Source organism: Emydura macquarii, unplaced genomic scaffold (assembly GCF_026122565.2).
Source record: "Emydura macquarii macquarii isolate MOO-44397 ecotype Brisbane River unplaced genomic scaffold, CSIRO-AGI_Emac_v2 contig_295, whole genome shotgun sequence".
Lineage (NCBI taxonomy): Eukaryota > Metazoa > Chordata > Testudines > Chelidae > Emydura > Emydura macquarii.
In genome coordinates this window covers 1,228,808-1,249,144 of record NW_027130432.1, presented here as the reverse complement: position 1 = coordinate 1,249,144, position 20,337 = coordinate 1,228,808, and the positions used below count along the sequence as shown (strand labels likewise).

Here is a 20,337-nt window from a genome sequence, read left to right as displayed (position 1 = left end):
TTGGAGGAAACTGTGATTGCCATTTCTTTCCTAGTGCCCTCAGAGCCTCAAGAATCTCCTTATTTTCCATTTTACACTCCCTCAAGGGTCCCCTGCCATCTGACAGAGGGGTAGTGCTGTTTCACTACCACCTGTCAGTACTGCTCCTTAGTCAGTTGGAGGTGTTATCAGAGAATGATGTGAGGTACTCTCTGTTCATAGCCCAACAGAGAACTGACTCTAAATATCAAACTAAGCACATGCTGAAGTTGTCTTACTGTTGTAATGCCATGCCATTAGTCAAAAATCCAGAATATAAATAGTTTATTCAAGTACCAGGCTTTCCACAAACTGACTAAAAGTTGCAGGATTCAGAATCAATGCTATAGTGTGTAAACCTCAGAACACTCACTGTGAGCAGAGGTATTCTTATGCGCCCACATGTACACTCTGTTGTGGAGCACCATCAATGTTCTAATCATACAGTACAGACTCACACAGAAAACTGAAGTCCCTGTCCCAAGGAGTTTATAATACATACATACACGCACTTTGTTATATACTGTTGTACGTGTGTTCTTTGTGTGGACACATTTCTTTAGTTGCTAGTATCCAAATTTACCATTAATTACCATTAAGCAGTATTCTTAATAGTAAGTGACAAAAAATTGCAATTTAGAAGTTATGAACACACAAAATACATGGTCCTAACATTAATACAGAGCTCCAGTTCATCTTAGTCATTTAAAATACATGATTTAAATCATAATAATAGATTATGCATTTATTTATGAGGCAACTTACATTATTAAAGTATTCTGGTGCTTTCTAAAATCCCAAGTGCAAGGTCATGTCACCCACTTACATGGAACTGTGGAAGACACTGCTGTCAGGTACGCATTTGGTCACTGTTTTTCTCCTTTTTGCTGATCCTGTAGTTTGTTTAATTGAAAGCCATGGATTTTCAAGTATAAAAATACTGAGGTAAAGCTAGAGCCTTTGAAAATACTGAGTTAGCCATCTTGTGTTTTGGAAAAATGTCCAGTTCTTAGATTTGTGAACAAAACTATTCTCTGAATCAAAAAGATCTAAGATTGGGTTTTGGTTAATTTTTAGCTGCATTCTCTTTTGTTCTCACATCCTTCAACCTGAGTCAGAGATAGTTGAAATCAGTATGTGCTGGTGAGTCTGACCTAAGAAAAATAGGAAATAAGCAGTATTTTCAGCACTTGTATTGCACCTTATGCAGATTCCCTGAATTTATTTCATTACTACTGCTGTAATGCATTCCAATAATAATATCTTCCTGTTGTAATACACTTTTGTAATTCATTTGCTTCTTTATGCTGTGGCTTTACAGTTTGGTTGATAAATAAAATATTAACCAGATCACCTCAGTTTATATTGTGGTATCTTTACTATCCAAAGAGGAAGTTTTCTTTTTCAGAAGACTTATTGTCTGCCTACACCACACTTACTTGGGGGCAAGCCAGTAATTTTCCAGTCCTGTTTGACAAGCTAAGATTGAAAAGAAATTAAATCCTTTTACCAAAAGTCTATTTATTTAAAATAATCATATTTTATTGTCTGCCTGTGCATTCATGTGTTATATTACAGAAGATGTCATGTGGTTACTTTATTTAGGACCAAACATTTTAATATTGTTTCTATTTAGTATTGTGGTATCCTTGATAAATATTATAATTCACTCATCCTTATTACAGTAGAATTAATTGCAATTTCTGCCTGATTGATACTTCTAGATCCCACAAAAATTGGGAATTCCCAACCAAGAATACAAAAATGCAGTTTTGTTACAGTAAATAAAATAATTTTTAAACTCAATAATTTGCACATTTAAACCATGTAGTATGAAATGATAACCATGAACGTACAGCTGTCTAAGAAAAGGTCCTAGCATCTTAAATATGTTGCATAAATTGTCGCCTGGCTTAATCAGTCCTAGCCCCTTGTACAATATAAGACAAACCATAGAAGCAGAAGAGCTCTAAAAGGCAAGCTGGCAATTCAAGCCTCAGCCAGTAGTCACTGGGCCTATGGGCCCTCCCCTAGGAAAAAAAAGTTAAACTTCAAGTTAAAATATACATGGTGCCGAGGCCTTGGATATTTGGCACTATTTGGCTTTGAGCCTTGTAGAGGGACCCAGGGATGTCCTGCCCAAACTGGTAGAGACTCAGGATCTGCAAGGAAACGGAGGTCTATCTTGTGAGTTTCAAAACACCACCCTGCTCTCTGCCCCTTCTCCGTCATGCAGTAGAGCTCACTTAGGTACCATGCTGTTGTTGGATTCCACCTTCTTTACATACACAGTTGCAAAGTACAAGCCACAGAAGTGCTTGTTAAAGTCATTGCTGCCATAAGCAGCAGTAAATTGAGCAGATATGTCATCTTTGCACTATGTGGAACACACTGCAAAGAGTGGCTGAGTCTCCCAAAAGTCTAATTTCCCCAAATACAAAAAGTGTGGCTTGGGTATCTTAAATTGGCTTCTTGCTTCTTTGGGCTTATATACAAATGATGTTTTGTTTCAGCATCTTGACTTGGGCTGAGCTTACCTTCTGCTGTTAATTGAAGCAGTTCTAATGCTACTGATGGCACTTGTGAAATTTCCACACCTTGGATTGAAACCAAGGTATTTGGTTATTTGAAAACATGCTCTTCAAAGGTAGTCTGGTTCCTTTCTAAGGCCTCATTTCTACAAAAATTTATCTGTGTGTTTTAGCTTTAAGCATGTGAGAAACTGAGTTTTAGAATTATTTTTCTTCTGTAATAAAGTTGAGTTCAACAGTATCACTCACATGCAAGACCAAGGCCTAAGGCATTGCCCCATTAGAGGATAAGCATGGCGGTTTGTCCACACTAGTAAAATTATATATTATGTACATATTGACAGCTCATGTCAACAGGGGATGCAGCTGAACCAGTGCTAAACAGGGAGTAATTGCTCTGGTGTAGACCAGGCTAGAGTGACAGGCCAATACAAACTGAAAGTGCTCAATACTTTAAACACTCCAGGGTCATAAAGTCAATAGTGTTTGAGTCCATTAAAATTAAAATATAAAACATGTAAGAATATCTTGATGGTATATTTGCTCTCACGTTTTAGCCTCTTGATAATAACTACCTTCCTTGGTGGTGGAATATATTTATTTTCATCTAAGAAAGGACTTCAGGGATTGAATTGTGTTGTAATAATCCATTCCTAACCTATCAAAGCATGTCAAAGCAGTAGAAGAATTTGACACTCAAATTTCTGTTTAAAAAAAATTGAAAAAACAACAATTTCATACCATTTCAAAAACTTATCTCGTGCTTTCACTGACCAGTCCCCTCCTCCAGATTGAGGATCAGTTATCCTGGAAAAAGACTGAAGGAGTTTTAATGTTTATCCTGTTCCTGCCATGGCAGCAATAAACAAATCCTTAACAATTGGCTTTTTAGAAAACAAAGGATCCACACTTGATCTAAGTCAGTATATTGTAGATGTATTTGTAGAAGATGAAGAGATTGTAAGAGATTTTGTTAAAATGCAGTAAGTAATGTATCTGGAAATAATATGTTGTCAATTAATCTAAAGCTGGCTAAGAAAAATATGTATCCTTTTCTGACTTTTAGTTAATGGACAAAAGTTTTTTTTACAGTTATTTGGAATTATCTGGTATCAATGGAGCCAATTTCTGCCCTAGCTTGCAATTAATGTAACTCAGGTTTAAATCAGGGAAAAATTTGGTCCATAGTATATATTTGGTAGCTAATTCTGAAATTGTTAGTGGAATCAGTTTTTATTACAGCTAATTTTGCAGCACACTGAGAATTTGGCCTGTGAGCATAGGTGTGCGCAGCACATTACATTGGGGTGTACACCCAGGGAATTTTTGGACCACACTGGATTAAAATTGGCTTAACCATACTCTCGGCCAAAAAATCTCACTGCGTCATCTGTTTCAGCAGCAGCTAGCGACATCTTACCTACTGCCGAAAAAACTACCGTGGTTCTTCTTTTCGGCAGCAGCTCGCGACGTCTTGCCTGCCGCTGAGAAAAAATGCTGGGGTCTTTCTTCTCGGCAACAGCTCACGTCGCGTTACAGTTTTGTGCCTATGCCTGTGAGGTGCAGATGTTGAAGTCACTGGAAATGAAAACGTGTTCTGGCATATTGCACTCACTATGCAATATACATAGCTAATCAATTCTGAATGTGCTCAAACAAATTCCAGAAGTTCCAGTACCACAAAGAAAGCGGAGGTTAAAAGAATGCCATAATGGCTCCAGAAATACAGATCATTTTAATTTATTCTCCATGTTGAATGCCCACAGATTATTTGGAAATGCAGCAACTGTCACTTTTAATAACAGATAATTGTATAGTTTACTTAAAATTTTTAAAACATTTTTATTACTACTTCAGGTGAAACATGTTGTTGTGCTGAAAAATCTTAAGCAATACATTCACTACTTTTTTAAATTAAATTCTAGCTGGACAACTTAGCCAATCAGCACATTTCGCTCTCCAGCTGCCTTACAGTGTGCTAGGTTTGGGTCGCAGTGCTAATTTCCTTGATCACTTGTATGTTGGCATTCCTCGTCCTTTGGGAGAAAAGGTAAGTTGAGATTTACCATGGGTAAACTATTTTTTTTGTATTTTTTTGCCTAGTAAACTTTAGGTGGTGCTGTTCTTAGGCCTGCTCTCTTTCAAAAGTCAAAATTATCAAGAAATATTTTTCATGAGTATTGAAAATAATTTGCTGAAGACTAGTATGTGTCAGTTTTCTCCAGCATGTAGTATCAATCTTTAGTATCTGAAGTAAACAATAAAACAAAAATATCACTCATGAGAAAAACACAAACGTACTCGTTTGCGTTCCATTTGCACAGGAATATAACGCTCATTTATATTAAATATAAACATTTCGATTTGCTTTGAGAATCCAGTTGTTATGCCAGCAGCTACGCCAATTTATACTGTAATCCCATCAGATCTCCCTCCCCAAGTAGATGAGGCCCACATGGCTCAGTACTTGGCTGGGAAACACCAAAAAATTCCATGGTAGGGCAGGAAAATAAAGTTTATCACCTGTTGAATCACCTTCTTCCCTCTTTGTCGGTACTGAACTCATTACCAGCATGGTGCAAGGGAACAGTTCTGCTAGAGGAACCTTCGTTCAGATGAACTATAAAACCAAGGTCCTGATAACTTGTGGTGAAAAGGTCTCACAATGCTATTTTTAAGAATAGGACTGTTTATGCATTTGGTTAATTAAATTCTGCCTATATAAAATTTCCCTACCGAGTCAGTTGAATATAGTATTCTTCACTTCCTGCTCTAAACTGCAGTGCTAATGTGCACTTTTTAAGCAGGTACCATGTTTCACCTCAGAGCTGGCGGTATTTCAGAGATGGATGAAATGATCCTTATGTATAGTTTTTATTCAGTTTGAAACTGCTTTGGGATCTTTCAGTATAAAAAAAATCTAATATAAATGCTAGAGATTTATCACTATTCTTGCCTGTCTCCTTGAAAATTAACAGTTTGAGCTTTTTGTTTTTACTTGTATAACATTAATCAGAAAAGTTCAGAATATTAAAAATCTGTGTTAATTTGTAAGAAGTGGACATAGCCTTCATTTCTTCTTTCAGTCCATAAGAAAACAGGAATGGACAGCTATCATCCCGAATTCCCAACTGATAGTCATTCCATATCCACACAATGTTCCTCGAAGGTAATACCATTGCTTGAAGTAGATTTTACAAATGATGCTATGGATGCAGAATTGTAATTGTGTATCATGAGATATGAATGAATGATGGTGGAATGATTATAGAAAAACTTGAAGAATAAAAGTGCTAGCAGAAAAGGTCTTTGTTTTTCACGTGCAGCTAGTTACATTCAATTATCTGAAGACGAGATTAGCAAATTCAGAATTTGGTGTCACAGTTCAGGGCAACTCTAACTATATCCCCCCATCAAAAGCAGAGACACTACAGGCTTCTGGCCACTCCAGCCATCACCTCTCTTGGGTGGAGACACATGTATCTCTCCCTTCTGACCATGGTATTTCCAGTCTGCCCAGGCACACCTGCCTGCTTTCTCTTCAGAGACTAATTGCTACAGTTATAAGGTACTACACAGCACTTTCTGTGCAAGCCTACTTCATTCTTAAGGTAAAAAGCATTACAGAGAAATCGTACTGAAAACAAAAGAACCTACACGCATGGTAATTAGCGTACCAGAGTTAACCCCAATCCTAACAATTACTCTGGCAGGAGCAGTCCTTTAAACTCCCACCAAAGGGGGATTCATTGTGGTTACAAGTTCATCACAGCTTCAGCTCAGAAAAGGACTCAGTTTTCTGAGGCCTCGGGATTTTCAGTAATTCCAATCCTTGGGGCCCTCTATGGACCAGGGATCCTGTCCATTTGCTGTATCAGAAAGAAGACCCTGAGCCAGTTTAAAATCAGGCTGTTTACCAAAAAACCCTTCTTTTGTCTGGTCCTTGGAGAATCCAGTGTGAACTATTATATGCAAAACCTCTCCAGGTGGGTGGCTTCAAAGGTTTAATGGAAGAAGTACATTAGCATCCCCCCTTCCCTACTCAAGAAGGTACATACAATGCCACAATAACACACAATTGCATTTTTTACACAATGTACGCCAAATGTACCCTAATTCAGTCAGGTTTAACTTAATTCAATAAACTTTATCTTAATTCCATACGGTTTATTCAGGATATTACAGGATATTGTCAGGGTGTCACACTTGGTATATTATAGATGTGTGCATCTGTGACCATTGCTAAATTGTGGAGGAGGAGGTAGATGGAGAGAGAATATATATATGTGTACATTCATACTTATGTGAAATGTGTGTACATATACATTCATCGGTATGAGAGATTCTTATAAATAAGTATGCAGCTTTATTTGCTTCTGAGGATCAGGACAGTCAAATTTAAAATATATAGTGCACTTCACACTATAGTAATATTGGTATTTTCTCTTTAAATTACTGAACATACAGGTATTTGCATAAACATCTTTATATATTTCCAGTGAATAATACACATCCATTAAGTATATTCCTATAAATGAAAACATACTTGCCAACTTTATTTTTGACGAAGTAGCAAGCATGATCATGGGGAAAATAGGCTTTTTTGGTTTCATCAGCTATACAATCAGTGTGTCCAGTTAGATACAAAGGCTTCTATTCAGCCTTTCAACACATGGTGTGTGTTGCTATGGATATGTGTGTTTTCCTGCAGTTAGGGGTGAGAGAGTTGCTTGAAGGAGGACTTTCATACTGAAATCAATTTAGAATAAAAATACTTATACAAAATAAATGGACTTGGTCAGCACTTCTCTGTGCTCCGTTTGTTGTTATGAATATATCTGTCATAATTAGGTGTCTACTTAAACTGTGAAGCAATCTCACATTTTTTGTGGGTTGGTCATGGCATAAATAGCAGATTTTGTGGATATGTTCTTTGTGAAATTTACTATTTATGCCATGACCAACTCGCAAAAAATTTGAGATTTTTTTTTTCTGCAGCGTTTCTCTAACTCGGGGGCCCCAACCCAAAAAGTGGTCACAAGCGTATTTGAGGAGTCACTGTCTTGCCATTCTTACTTCTCTGCTGCCTGAAGCTGTGCAGCAGGAGAACGGTGGTTGCTGGCCTGGAGCCCAGCTCTGCTGCCAGCAGCAGCGGAGAAGTAAGGGTGGCATGGTATTGAAGAGCAGAGAGCGGTGACTGCTGGTGCCAATACCATGCCATTCTTACTTCTCTGCATTCAGAGCTGAGCAGACGGAGACCAGATTCCACAGTCCATGATGCAATTTTCACAACCACGAATTTCGTAGATTCCTAGTCATAATAAAGACTTTATTAGTCACATTCTTGCTTTCTCTTCTGCTTGATGTTGCAGTGAAGTCAATTTCGTATATAACATAGAAATGATTCTGATATCACAATTTCAGCATTATATCTTTACTGTAGAATCAAATATGAGAGATGAGGTGGGAAGTACCAAGCTGTTTTATATATATTATGTTGCATTAGCGATTAAGCACAAGAATAATATCAGCCAGGTGAATAAGACTTAACGTTTTATTCTTATGTATTTTTAAAGTTCCCCCTGTACAGAAATCTCTCTAAATCCTCTTGTTTTCAAATTATTGGGTTTAGTTTTCTCATACAGGAAACCCAAGCTGACATGGATATCGTAGAATGATAATGGGTGGAACCCAAAATTGGAGATTATGTGAAAACAGGAGGAATATACATATTGAAAACTTTCCATACACAAACACTTCCTAAGGCTATGTCTAGATTGCAGTTACTGGGTGTGATTGCAGCTCAAATTGACATACCTGAGCTACTTTTAATCTAGCTAGCTGAGGTCCCAAAGCACTGAAGCTGCAGCAGCATGTGCTTCAGTGCTGGCTAGCCCTACAAGTAATTACCCAGGATTCTGTGTGGACTTAGCTGCTGTGGGAACCAAGCTAGCTAGATGAAAGAGATCTTGGGAATACTACTTGAGCTGCTGTCACACCCTGTGATTGCAGTCTAGACATACCCTAAGAAGAAAGCATTGAAAAAGAACGAATATTTTTAAAGGCCAAATTCTGCTACATGCCCCTAATCAATATTTGTCGTGAAGTGTTGAGCCAATCCAGCAAGATGCCAACTACCCCAACTTTCACTGCCTTCATTGGAAGCCAAGAGCACCCAACCCATCACAAGGCCAGGCTGCTTGACCTGCAAAAGAAAAACAAAAAAAAGTTTTGTGCATACAGGAGATAAAGGAGGCCTGAAATCTTTTTTCCCCCCAGGAGCAGCAGTGTAGCTGGAGTGGGCAGGGCAGTGGGAAAGGGGTATCTGTTTGACTTTGGATAGGAGATTCATTAGAAATTTAGGTCTGCTGTGTTCTAAAGAAATATCCAGTGCTTAATTTGTGCCTGGTTTGAGCCCCGGCACCTCTAGACGTGGCAGTTCATAGCCCCAGTACCTCTGAACTTGCTGCATCAGTTATGAAAGTAAAAAAATGGCTTGATCTCTGTCACCTCTTTCATTATGAATTAAGCACTGGGAATATCCCATAAACTTTACTCCCAGCTGCTGAAAGCCTGGTTTAAAAAAGGGTTTGTTCTTGGCTAAGCTGTATCCAGCACATGATGTTGATACCTGTTGTTACCAACATGGAATTTTTCTTAGTGTAGACAAGGCTTTGATGATGGGAAAACAAGTGAAATTATATTACGAGTCGAGAGGAAAATTTGAGCAGTTGAGAGGAAGAGGCTTTAGTCAGGTTGTTTAAAACTTTTTTTGTTAATGCTTATTTAACTTCAGTGACTGATGGACATATTGAAGAAAGGAAGTGTTTATTATTACAGATTCAAGCACATCCCTCTGCACTTTCGCCTTCAATTAATGTGGGAGTGCATACAATGCAGCTGCTCTGACACATCACGGATGTCCTCCACAAAAGGGAAGACCAGACTTGACATGCCTGATATTCCTAAACAGGAAAGAAACCCCCTTAAAAAATCATCTCTTCTTTCTACATCCTAAGGAAGTAAACAGGGCACAATCCCAGTTTGTTTTTAAATCCTTTGCAGATTTCTTAAATCCCCAATCAGTACTTCCACTTTTTCTCAAAAGTCCCAGTGAATCCTCGTTCTCTGTTAATAGCTTGTTCCAATGGTAAATAGGCATCAGGGATATTAATCCCTTCTTCTATTGACAAAATTGATTCTTTCCTCCAGTAACATAATAAAATAGGAAGAAACTGCCTAAGGAATGAATCCTCTATTCTCTTCAAATATACAAATTATCAGGACAAAATGGTCTGTCCTCTCAAGTCTGCAGCCAGTCAAACTGAAACAGTGCCATTTAGCCTGAACTGCTCAATGGGGTTTTAACTTTGAATCCTAATAAAGATTTATAGGTTTACACTTTCCTATTTCAGTGCTGATCATTTTAGCTGAAACATCCAGCTATTCTGCAGTTGTGAGTAGAGCTTAATATCCCCTTTTTCTGCCATATTTGACCTAGTCCTCAGACTCTTCCTAACCCTTCTCCATAATAAAAGCTCCCTTCCCTGTCTCTTAAAGCCAAAATATTTTTAAGATTGGGTCAACAAAGCCTAAACTCCAAGGGCCAAAATTTCAGAGTTGAGCACAACAGGATGAGAATAAACAGAGGTCAGCAATGAAATATATAACAGTGCTGAGTGATATATCATCATCATCATATGGCTTTAAAGTTAAATCTATGCACTTGCAAAACCCCGTGTGTACGACACAAACAGGCCAACTGCAGGTGCATGAACGGTGTGTGTAGCTACCCTATTACCAAATGTAGTTGTTTACTCCCACAGTTTTTTTTTTTTTTTTGGGGGGGGGGGGGGGTAAAGCCACAGTGTGTGTGCACACATCTTGGGTAGGTTCACCAATTGTACCCTGTTTCGGAAATTTGGCCTTAAATTCCTCCATTCATCACATCAAAAATAGATTGAAGTCCCCTCACCCCAAGAGTTCAAGTCTGAGATGGGAATGAGCCGCATCTTCAGCTCTGGATCTGAACCTCTCCTTAGTTCTGGGTGTTCGGATAAAAGGGGTGGGATTAGATTTATCTGTACTTCAGATATTAAAAAGATCTCTTTCTTTCTAGCTACGCTTCCTTGCAATATAATATAATCCATAGGACACCAAATATTCATTGTATATTAGCAGATATGACTGACTTAAATTTTTAATGGTGCAGTCAGGGAACACAATCTATAAAAGTATATAAAAGTCACTTTTGCCCTTTATTTAAAAAAATGTATAACAGGGCCATGGGATAAAGAATAACCCTATAATCTATTTGGCCATCTCCTTAATTGCATAAACTGCTTTAGAAGCTATTTTAAATTGGTTGAGTCTTACTGGATAGCCTACAAATGGTGCCAGAATAAGAACTCCGGTAACCTACTTGCTTCTTGACTCGGTGCAGTGGGACCTAGTAGAGCATGGGACTGGGACTCAGAAGAGCTGTTTCATTACCCACCCTGACATTGGCCTGGTGGTGAGTCCGAGCAACTTGATTCATCTCTCTGTGTAGATTTACACAAGTGCTTATTTTAATACTTCAAATAGGGGAATATTGAGCAATTTATGCAAATGGACCTCGGTTCAGCAAGGTACTTAAGCACTTGTCTAACTTTAAGCATGTGAACAGTCCTGTAGTAGAAAGTTGGGATGGATTCATAGCCAGAAGGGACCATTACAATCATTTTGTCTGACAGCCTGTATAACACAGGCCATAGAACTTCCCCGGTGATTCTTGCATAAAGTCCCAAACTTCTGAGTGAGACAGACCATATCTTTTTAAGCCTGCCTTGCAGAACATTTGCATTTTTTTTTAAAGAGTACACTGTAGCACAAACAGAAATTATGGGCTTGTTGCAGAAATTACTGGGTGAAATTCTGTGGACTGTGTTCTGCAGGAGGTCAAACTAGATTATGATGATAGTCTCTTCCAGCCTTAAAATGTATTAATCTGTTGAAATCAATGGGATTATTGATATGCTTAAAATTTGACACATTCTTAAATACTTTGCTTAATTGGGGCGATGGACAGTACTTAGTCACCCATGCCAAAAATACATGCTTGCAATTCCAAAAACTGAATCAAATACAGAAATTGTAAGTATATTAGGAATCCTGTTTAAAAATAAAATCTCATTGACAAAGTGTACTTTGCAAGTAATGTAAAAGCGTTAGTTCTTCAAAATAGCAATAATTAATTTTATATACACTCTCGCTGCCACTGTTATTTTTATAGATTCTGTTGTACCACTTTCAGCTACAACCAACCTCTTAAGCACTTTTATTTATAAATAAAATTGATTTCATTTTTCAGTCTATTTCAAGATTTGACTACAGAGACTGACCTCATTGGTCAATAAATTTTTATTATAACCCAAAAAAGGGGGTCTATATCTAATTGCTGTTTGTCAGAAGGATCTTAACTTTAAACTTTTAAATGAAAACACAACAGTATTCTAAACAGGAGACAGAAGGAGTTGCCTTTGATTCTTAATGCAGTATTTGTTAAACAAAGACAGTGTGTCTAGGTTAAAGCAGGGGATGAGGAGTCAGGACTCCTGGGTTGTAGTTTCAGCTTCGGCACTCACTGACTGTATACCTTTGAGCAAGTCACTTAAAAATATAAGATATGCACTGATCTACTGCATACAACAATCATGTAATTTGTAAAAAAAAAAAAAAAGCTGTATTTTTTAACATATATCACAAGAGGTAAGCAGCAACACAGATGTTAAGAGATTTTGCCACTGGAGTTTAAAGCAGGGACTAGAAGGTGAGGCCTTATTGGCAGGATCTTACTTGGTCAAAAAGGGCACATCTTCACTGACGCACTAAACTGATCTAAGTTATGCTAGTTAAGTTACATAAATAACGTAATTTAAGATGATGTACCTTAGAGTGACTTGCAGCGGTGTCTACGCTACACTATGTCGACAGGAGACACTCTTTCATCACCATAGCTTCTGCTTCTCATTAAGGTGGAGTACAGAAGTCGATGGGAGAGCGCTGTCTCACAATTTAGCATGTCTTCACCAGACCCATTAAATCAATGCCACTGCATCAATGAGAGTGGCACCGATATAGCACAGTAGTGAAGACATGCCCAAAGTTTGAGCTGAATGTTTTAAATGATCTGAGATTTAAAGGTGCATTATTCCTATTTAAAAATATGACAAACTTGTGATGGGCTTGAATTTATCTTTCTTCAAAATAACTTACATATTTAAAAAAGAGCCAAGTATTTTTGGGTTATAACCTAATTTAAAGTTACAAAAAATTAACAAATAGGTGCCTCAGTTTATCTATCAGTAAAATAGGTATGAGGCTGAATAAATGGCTGTAAAGTGCTTTGAGATTTGTGGATGCAAGAACCTATAGCTCAGATGGTTTTATGTTAATATTTGAACATGCAGGAAATGAACCGCTGAAGGTAAGGGTACTCCAGATCTGGACTTTATATTGGAGGCCCAGATTGCTGCTCATGTAGACAGTCAGAAAAGGGCATCAGAGAGGCTGATAAATTGTGCACTCAGGGGAAGATGCTGAAGAGCTGCAGAATAAGGGTGGAAGAAGTTCCTGTGAATCCATAGTCCTGTTTTATAGGAATTCTGTAGATTATGCCTAATATGTCAGTATTCTAAAATGCTAACACTTTTACATTTGCAGGTTGAAAACATTATTTCCCATCACTACAAATGAGGGACTTGCAGCTAATTTTGCTGAAATACTTAAGTAAAATCAATATCAAACAATTTTTGTGCTTCAAGGAAAAAATGTGATGACAGTTATCTTATAGCCTTATGTGACAATTGACATCTTATTTATTAACTCGCTATGATCAACAGGATTGGTTGTCATAAAACAGCGTATCACACTGCGTATCTGATTGATATGAAACCAATAAAATTGTATATTTTTTAACTTAGTCTTTAATGACTCAGAAATATGCTACAGCTCAGGAGTAAAGTTTTTAGCTCCTAAATGCCTTTATGAAAATTGGTAAAAAATTATTCTGATGTGAAATATCTTCCCAGTTTCATAGTCTTTAGCGTACTGTGTGTAAGGTACTTAATACATACTTTAATATCAATTGTTATGAATACCCAACCACAAAAAAGTGGATTAAGTCACTTTGTCTCTTCATACACCCTAACAGTGTGGGATGTGTGAAGATGTTTGTCATGAATACTGAAATTTTTGCTATTTCTGTATCTCATAAAAGTGCGCTGTTGTAATCTGATTTAAAGCCACATCATTCTGTGATGGGGTAAAACCGTCAGCACTCAGGAAACGCCACAAAGTATGTCAGGCAGACTTAATAAATTTCCTCTCCAAAGGCAGGGTTTTTGTGGAGGAGACAGGAAGCAAGGCATCTATACCTTATGGTATCCCTGTACAAGGAAATGAAGCACTACTCCACAGTCTGCTGACCCTCTGTGGTGCAGCCTGGCCTTTCCTTTTCCCTGGAAGCACAGCTGTCTTTGGCTGTCCTTGCAATGCCTGCACAGCGGGTTCCTTTCTGAGGCTTGTGCAGGCATAGAGAGGAACTTAATGCAGCATTAATTTCTGAACAGGGTAGATATGCAGAGGATTGACGGAAATGTACAAAGCTCCCCACGTCCTCTTCAGTGCTGTGTTGCAGCAAATGGGCTTTCTTGGCAGAAGAGGCAGCATGCCAGGTGGACTGTTTCCCTGCTCTTTTCCCTTCACCTGAAATTCAGGCACAGTTGGGGGTTTTTTTTGGTTTATCCTGTGCATTTTATTTTGCTCAGTGCCAAAAGGAGTGCCTTAATGAAAAAGTCAATCCCTGAGGCTAACTACAGCTCTTTTTTGTGAGTAGTTCAATAGAAACTAAACTTAGAGATAGCATTACATGAAAATAGCAATGATATTTGTAAGTAAAGCTTATTAGGAGTGGTCTTTTCGTAAAGCCCATGGCTTTTGCAGACCAAGTCAAGGGTCATCTTACTACCTTTATATTTTTGCAAATATAATCTCTATTGAGAGTACCATCTTTTTCCTAATGAAGAGTTACTGATGTTTCCTTTGCTTGTCCTCTTATGTGTAGCTGGAGTGCCAAGCTGTACCTGACCCCAAGTAACATTGTGCTGCTCACAGCTATAGCCCTAATTGGTGTCTGCGTTTTTATCTTAGCAATAATTGGCATATTGCACTGGCAAGAAAAGGTAAGTTTAAGTGGAAATTATTTTCTATATAGATTTTTACACTACTTTAAATTTCCTAATATTTTAAGATGTGTGTTATTTTGAACGTTTTTCAGTTTGAAAAGTGTTGGGGTTTTTTAAACTAAATTAATCATAATCTCTAATAATCCTCTCATGCCTGACACAAAATCAGGATAATTTAGGATTTATTGAAACCTTAAAAACCTTAAAAACAAACATTTGGCATTTAATTTTAACACTGAGTCATAAAAATGGAAAATTGGCAGTAACATGGATAAATGTTGGTAGTCCAGGGCAAACAATAATTCACAACTAAATGGAAAATGTTCAGTTTATATCCAAGATGAATATCTGGGGCATCTTTCACTCTCAGCCTTTGATCAGAATTTAAAGGAATAACATGAATATGGAAATAAAATGAAATGTAAACCCCCAGCTTACTCTTCTTCAGTTCTGCTGGTAGTTCAGAGAGAAGGAAAACATCCCTTGTCATTCTGTACCTTCACTGACTATATTGACATTAACATTTAAAACAGTGTGGAATTTTACCATAGACATATTGACTGTTTTGCTGTATATATCTGAAATACACTACAGTGTATAGAAATTCATTGATTAGAAGAAGCATTTTGCCAAGGTTCTTTCATGTTGCAAAAGAAAAGCGTTCCCATTTTTCTTAACTACTCTGAGTTCACAATTATATTCAACTGCCAGCATAGCCAATAAGTGCTGCTACCTAGCCAAACCATAATCACAGCTGTCAAATAAAATTACTGCATTTTACACTTCGTATGCCTGATAGTGTGAGTGAAATAAATGGGCCCATTAAACATTCAGATATGTTTCACGCACACTTCATGCTAATAAGTTGTATGTCCAAGTATCGTTTTCTGTTAACATTTTGTAGAATTTGACAATATGACAATTTGACAAGTAATATGAGATTGGAACTCAAACTGACAAAAGCAAGGAACTACAAAGTTTAGGCTGACTCTATCCTTAACCTGTTCTATTGTGTCGAGGTGCTGTGCACTGACAGAGTCCTAACTCTGTCTGTATCGCGTCTTACCCGACAGGAGCAGAAGAATGAATATATGAATTTGGGGCTTGGATGAGGGTTAATTGTCTGCAACTTAATCTAGGAAAAATTGAGAGAAAGCTGGTAGGTTTGGAGTACTTGTAAGAGTTGTTTGAGGGAATGTGATTGCTGTTTGTAGCACATGCATAGCTTAAGCGTATTAGCAGATTTGGGGCTTCTTGATGCCCAAGTAGTTGTTTCTTTTCCATCTGTGCTCCTCCAAGTATACTACAGCACAGATCTGTCAACTTTCTAGGCATGCTGCAAAGCCCATCTTTTTTCCCCATGATTTTGGGAGAGTGGGCTGGAGGTTGGAAGCATCTGGGTTTATTTTTTATCGTAATGATATTTTCCGGTGAGTATTTATCTACACTAGATAGGTAAAGCAATCTTTTATATGGTATTTCATATAAAAGACTGTATTGTATATTTTAATTTACGTAATGGGCACACAGTGCATATAATGCATGACTTGTGAGTCTTATATAAACCTAAGTAAATAAATGCATAGGCAAGACAGGATGAGTCATGTTCTGAGCACTAGATCCTGATCTTAGATATCACTCAAAGTTGGTACAAATGTTTGCATGGGGATTTAATACGCTAGTACTTTATATTTTCAAAGCACTGTATAAACAGTTAATCCTCACAACACCGTAAGTCAGCATTATCCCAGTTTACAAAAGAGGAAACTGAGACACAGGAGTTAAGTGAGCAAAGCCCCAAAGTGTGTCAGTGGCATGGTTGGGGTTAAAACTCAAGAAATTCTGGCTCCTAACCTTGTGCTCCCAACTCGACTTCACTGCCACTGCCAGCAGTCTCCCTGTCAAAAAATTGCTCTGCCTGGATGTTGCTATCTTCCCAGTCCAAACACCCTCAGTACCTAAAGTACTGAAAAATAGGGGAAGACCTCAGAATCACCAGTTATTAATATAATCTTTTTGAAGAAATGGTATTTTACTTATCTCCTAATAGCAATACATTTCATACACTGTCTGGAAAAAGCCATGTACCTTAGCCTCCTCAGCTATGTAGTCAGAGGGAGCACATTGTCTATAAAAGTTAGCTGGCAGATGACCATGTATTCAAACTCAATTATCTAAATAATAAATCCAGCATTCAGGCACAGCTTCTGGCTCTTTTACAATTCTTGGAAAATTTGGATACATAAACCAATGCCTTGCTCTCATGTGAGTTGTTGTGGATGATTTTACCTTTTATATGTCATATGAGAAATTAACTAAAGAATGCTGGAAGAATAATCAGTGTGAAGATGTGTAAATCTTAAGGCAGTATAGTGTGGTAGGATGAGCAAGGACCCTGGAACTCCTGAGTTCTAATCCTTCCTTTGCCTGCTGTGTGATCTTTGAGCAAGTCACTCAGACACTCTGCTTTGGTTTCCCCATCTGTATGATGAATATAATACCTCACAGGAATGGTCTGATGGTTAATCTGTTAAGTTTTAAAGTGCTGTCTGTGTAAACAATCAGTATTATTAAATATTATTGTCAAGTTAGAAATAGTCTTTAACACTTTCAGAATGCGTGAAAGAGGGAATACAAATCCATGGAAATGTTTTTAAAGTGAAGGGGCTTTAACTTCACTGAGAACTGTAAGGATGTCACAGAAGACTAACGTAGCAAAATCCAGTAGAACACAATCCAACAGGGTGCCCCATTGTACTCTGGTGTGGTCTGTGACAAGGAAATCTTTGGAATAGAGACACAACAGATGCTGTCATGTTTCCCACAACCCAGCTTTTGTTATAGAAATGAGGTAGATATATTCATCGATACCTAGTAAAATTGTTGTAAAAGGTTACCAGCTCAGGCACATGCTTAGGTCATGATGGTGACAGACAATAATAATATTTTACTTGCTCTTTAAAAAAAACGATTAGCCTCAAGTAGCAAGCAGGAAGAATTTTGCAAGTCAGATAAATTGACAGATTCATTGCCTGCTCATGCATGTTAGAAATGCTATTAGGACTCTATAGCTGCAGACAAACATAGTTTATTTCTTACATACGGCTAATCTTAGTTCCCAGTAAAGTTCGTCCGACATTAGTAAACCCTGGGAAAAAGTGCATAGGCAAGATATTCTGGATTGGTGAGAGGGAATAAAATACATGGACAATTACTACATATAACTAGAGACCATACAGGTATAATAGATTCAAGTGAATATTCTCCTTATTCATCCAAACATACACATGCCAGTCACGCTGCGTGTATAGCACCCAAATAAGGAAAGAAATGTATTTACCTTCCCAGGAGTTCACTTTTTATACATATGCACATGCCCACAAACAAAATCGAGCACCAGTTTTTCAGCCTTGGTTTAATTGCTACAACCTTACCATTCTTTTTGCCAAATTTGTCTTAATTTTCTGTTAACAGTAATTTTAAGAGAAACTAGTTCTTAAATTACAACAGAGCTGGGGCCATTTATGGTTGCTTCAGAGCCAATTCACCATTCATCATAATATTTATTTACTTTTACAATGCAGATGACATAAAAGCGCACTAAGAAGCATTTTTCAATTTAACTACTTAAGCAATAGTCCTTGAAAAAAAACATTTATTAGAATAACCCAAAGCATTGGGTCATTAATACCAAAACAGCTGATCATTAACTGCAGCAGCAAATTTGAGCAGATTATTGGTATTATAAACTGACACCTATTAAGTATTAATTGTTGAGGCATGTAGCAAGTTTTTGTCTTATGTTGAATGACAGAGTTGGAAAAACCAGCCATTCTCTGACATTTGACAACTAATTTTCTGTTAAAATGAAAGGTATGTGCTGTACTGTCTCTTGTATTCTATAAAGTATTATGGTTTATTTTTCAGAAAGCAGATGACAGAGAGAAACGACAAGAAGCCCATCGGTTCCATTTTGATGCTATGTGACATGCCTTCAGATATATGAAAGGGCTGCTAATCATTTGTTTAATCAAAATACTAAATTCCGAGTTGGAAGAGGAGATTGGGGGAGGTGGGATATTGTTAGTGTGTTATTTGTAAATGTTGCATTCTTTGGTATTTATTTGCAAAGTACTAAAATCAGACCTGAATGTCTCATATGGCCTTTCAGTAAACAGTTTGTATATACTGGCAGTTATTGGCCTTTATTTAACAATGCTGTAAATTTATTTTTTTTAGTAAGGGTTCGTAGTGCATGTATTCCTGTGTTTACACACTGCCACTTCTTCCAGTACACTATTTGATGAAAAAGAAGTCACATGTAAATAAACTTAGTATTTGAGTGAGCAGAATCCTTTAGTGCCACTTGAATTGGTCTTATCATTTACACATTTCTGCAATATAAATTACATTTCTGTAAATGAACCTCAAGCAGATTGTCAGATGAGACATTCTACATCAATTACTATGACTGTACTCTACGGGTGTTTGATCTAAAGTGTCTGGATCTCTTTTCCCTTGTTTTAATCCTTACATGCAATAGTTAGGTGAGAATTTATTAACTGAGAGACTCAAACAAATCTATAAAGCTAATAATAGCCAAATAACCAGTCATCAGACATCTGTATTATTGATGTATATTAGTTCTGGGCATGAAGCATTCAAATTTAAAAAACAAAAACCCTAATGATTTATACAGAAATTAATCATCATAACAAATTATGCCTGCCTAGAATGGGTGTGATCAGAAGAATTTTGCTTGGGTGCTGATGCACATCATGTGACTATACTTTAATTATGAAAACAAATGGCCATCAAGACTGTGAATGGAATTTGATTTTCTTGGAGGGAAGCCTAAAGAAAAAACCATAATGGAGACTGGGATTGAGTCCTGTGTTTGGCCTGCCTGTTTCCACCCCAAAGCCCATTCATGATTAAGGGCTGAGGTATTCTATAATTCATATTAAATCCTTGATGTAAACTCCTTACATTAGGACATGTTGTGGTACTGACCCCTAATTCCATAGGAAGAGTGTGATGATTATGTCTGAAGAGAAACTCAGCTCTGTATACGCAAAATGTCAATAGCTTTCCATCATACAGATTAGACTGCAGTAATGGTAATATACAGATTCCCTGAAAACAATCATGCTTTTGTTTTATGTAATACAATTTTCCTTTGTTCTTACAATGGTTTGCATTTACATGATTCACTGTGTATTTAAATCTGTTAATGTGCATTCGTAATAAATGTTTATTAAATCAAAGCATCTTTGTTGCTTAAGTGCAAACTGTTATATGTTATTGTTGGTGCTATCTTCTCATACCCTCATTTATCTATTTCACTGTGTGAATGGTCACTGCCCCATAACCTGTCGTCACCCTTTGACCTCTGACACTGCATTTACCTATTAACATTGAGCTGTTAATAGAGGACCAGAAGAGGAAAGCAGGGACGGTAAGCTAAACTGATTATGTGCATCGGAAATCATGGTTAGTACAATTTAATTCTTTCGCTGTCGTGACACTTAAAAATGAGCTGCTCGTACAAGAGAAGGAGA

General features: G+C 37.4%; 1 protein-coding gene across 2 annotated transcripts in view; it reads left to right on the top strand.

The window, feature by feature from the left end:
* ITFG1 (integrin alpha FG-GAP repeat containing 1) overlaps positions 1 to 20,043 on the top strand; it is a 196,656-nt gene extending 176,613 nt beyond the window's left edge. For both annotated transcript variants that reach the window (XM_067550493.1, XM_067550483.1), the window contains 4 exons: positions 4,475 to 4,599; positions 5,636 to 5,718; positions 14,656 to 14,773; positions 18,704 to 20,043. In XM_067550493.1, coding sequence (XP_067406594.1) covers positions 4,475 to 4,599; positions 5,636 to 5,718; positions 14,656 to 14,773; positions 18,704 to 18,763 — 386 coding nt within the window. In that variant the 3' untranslated portion in view covers positions 18,764 to 20,043. The remainder of the gene's footprint in view (positions 1 to 4,474; positions 4,600 to 5,635; positions 5,719 to 14,655; positions 14,774 to 18,703) is intronic.
* Positions 20,044 to 20,337: the final 294 nt, after the last annotated feature.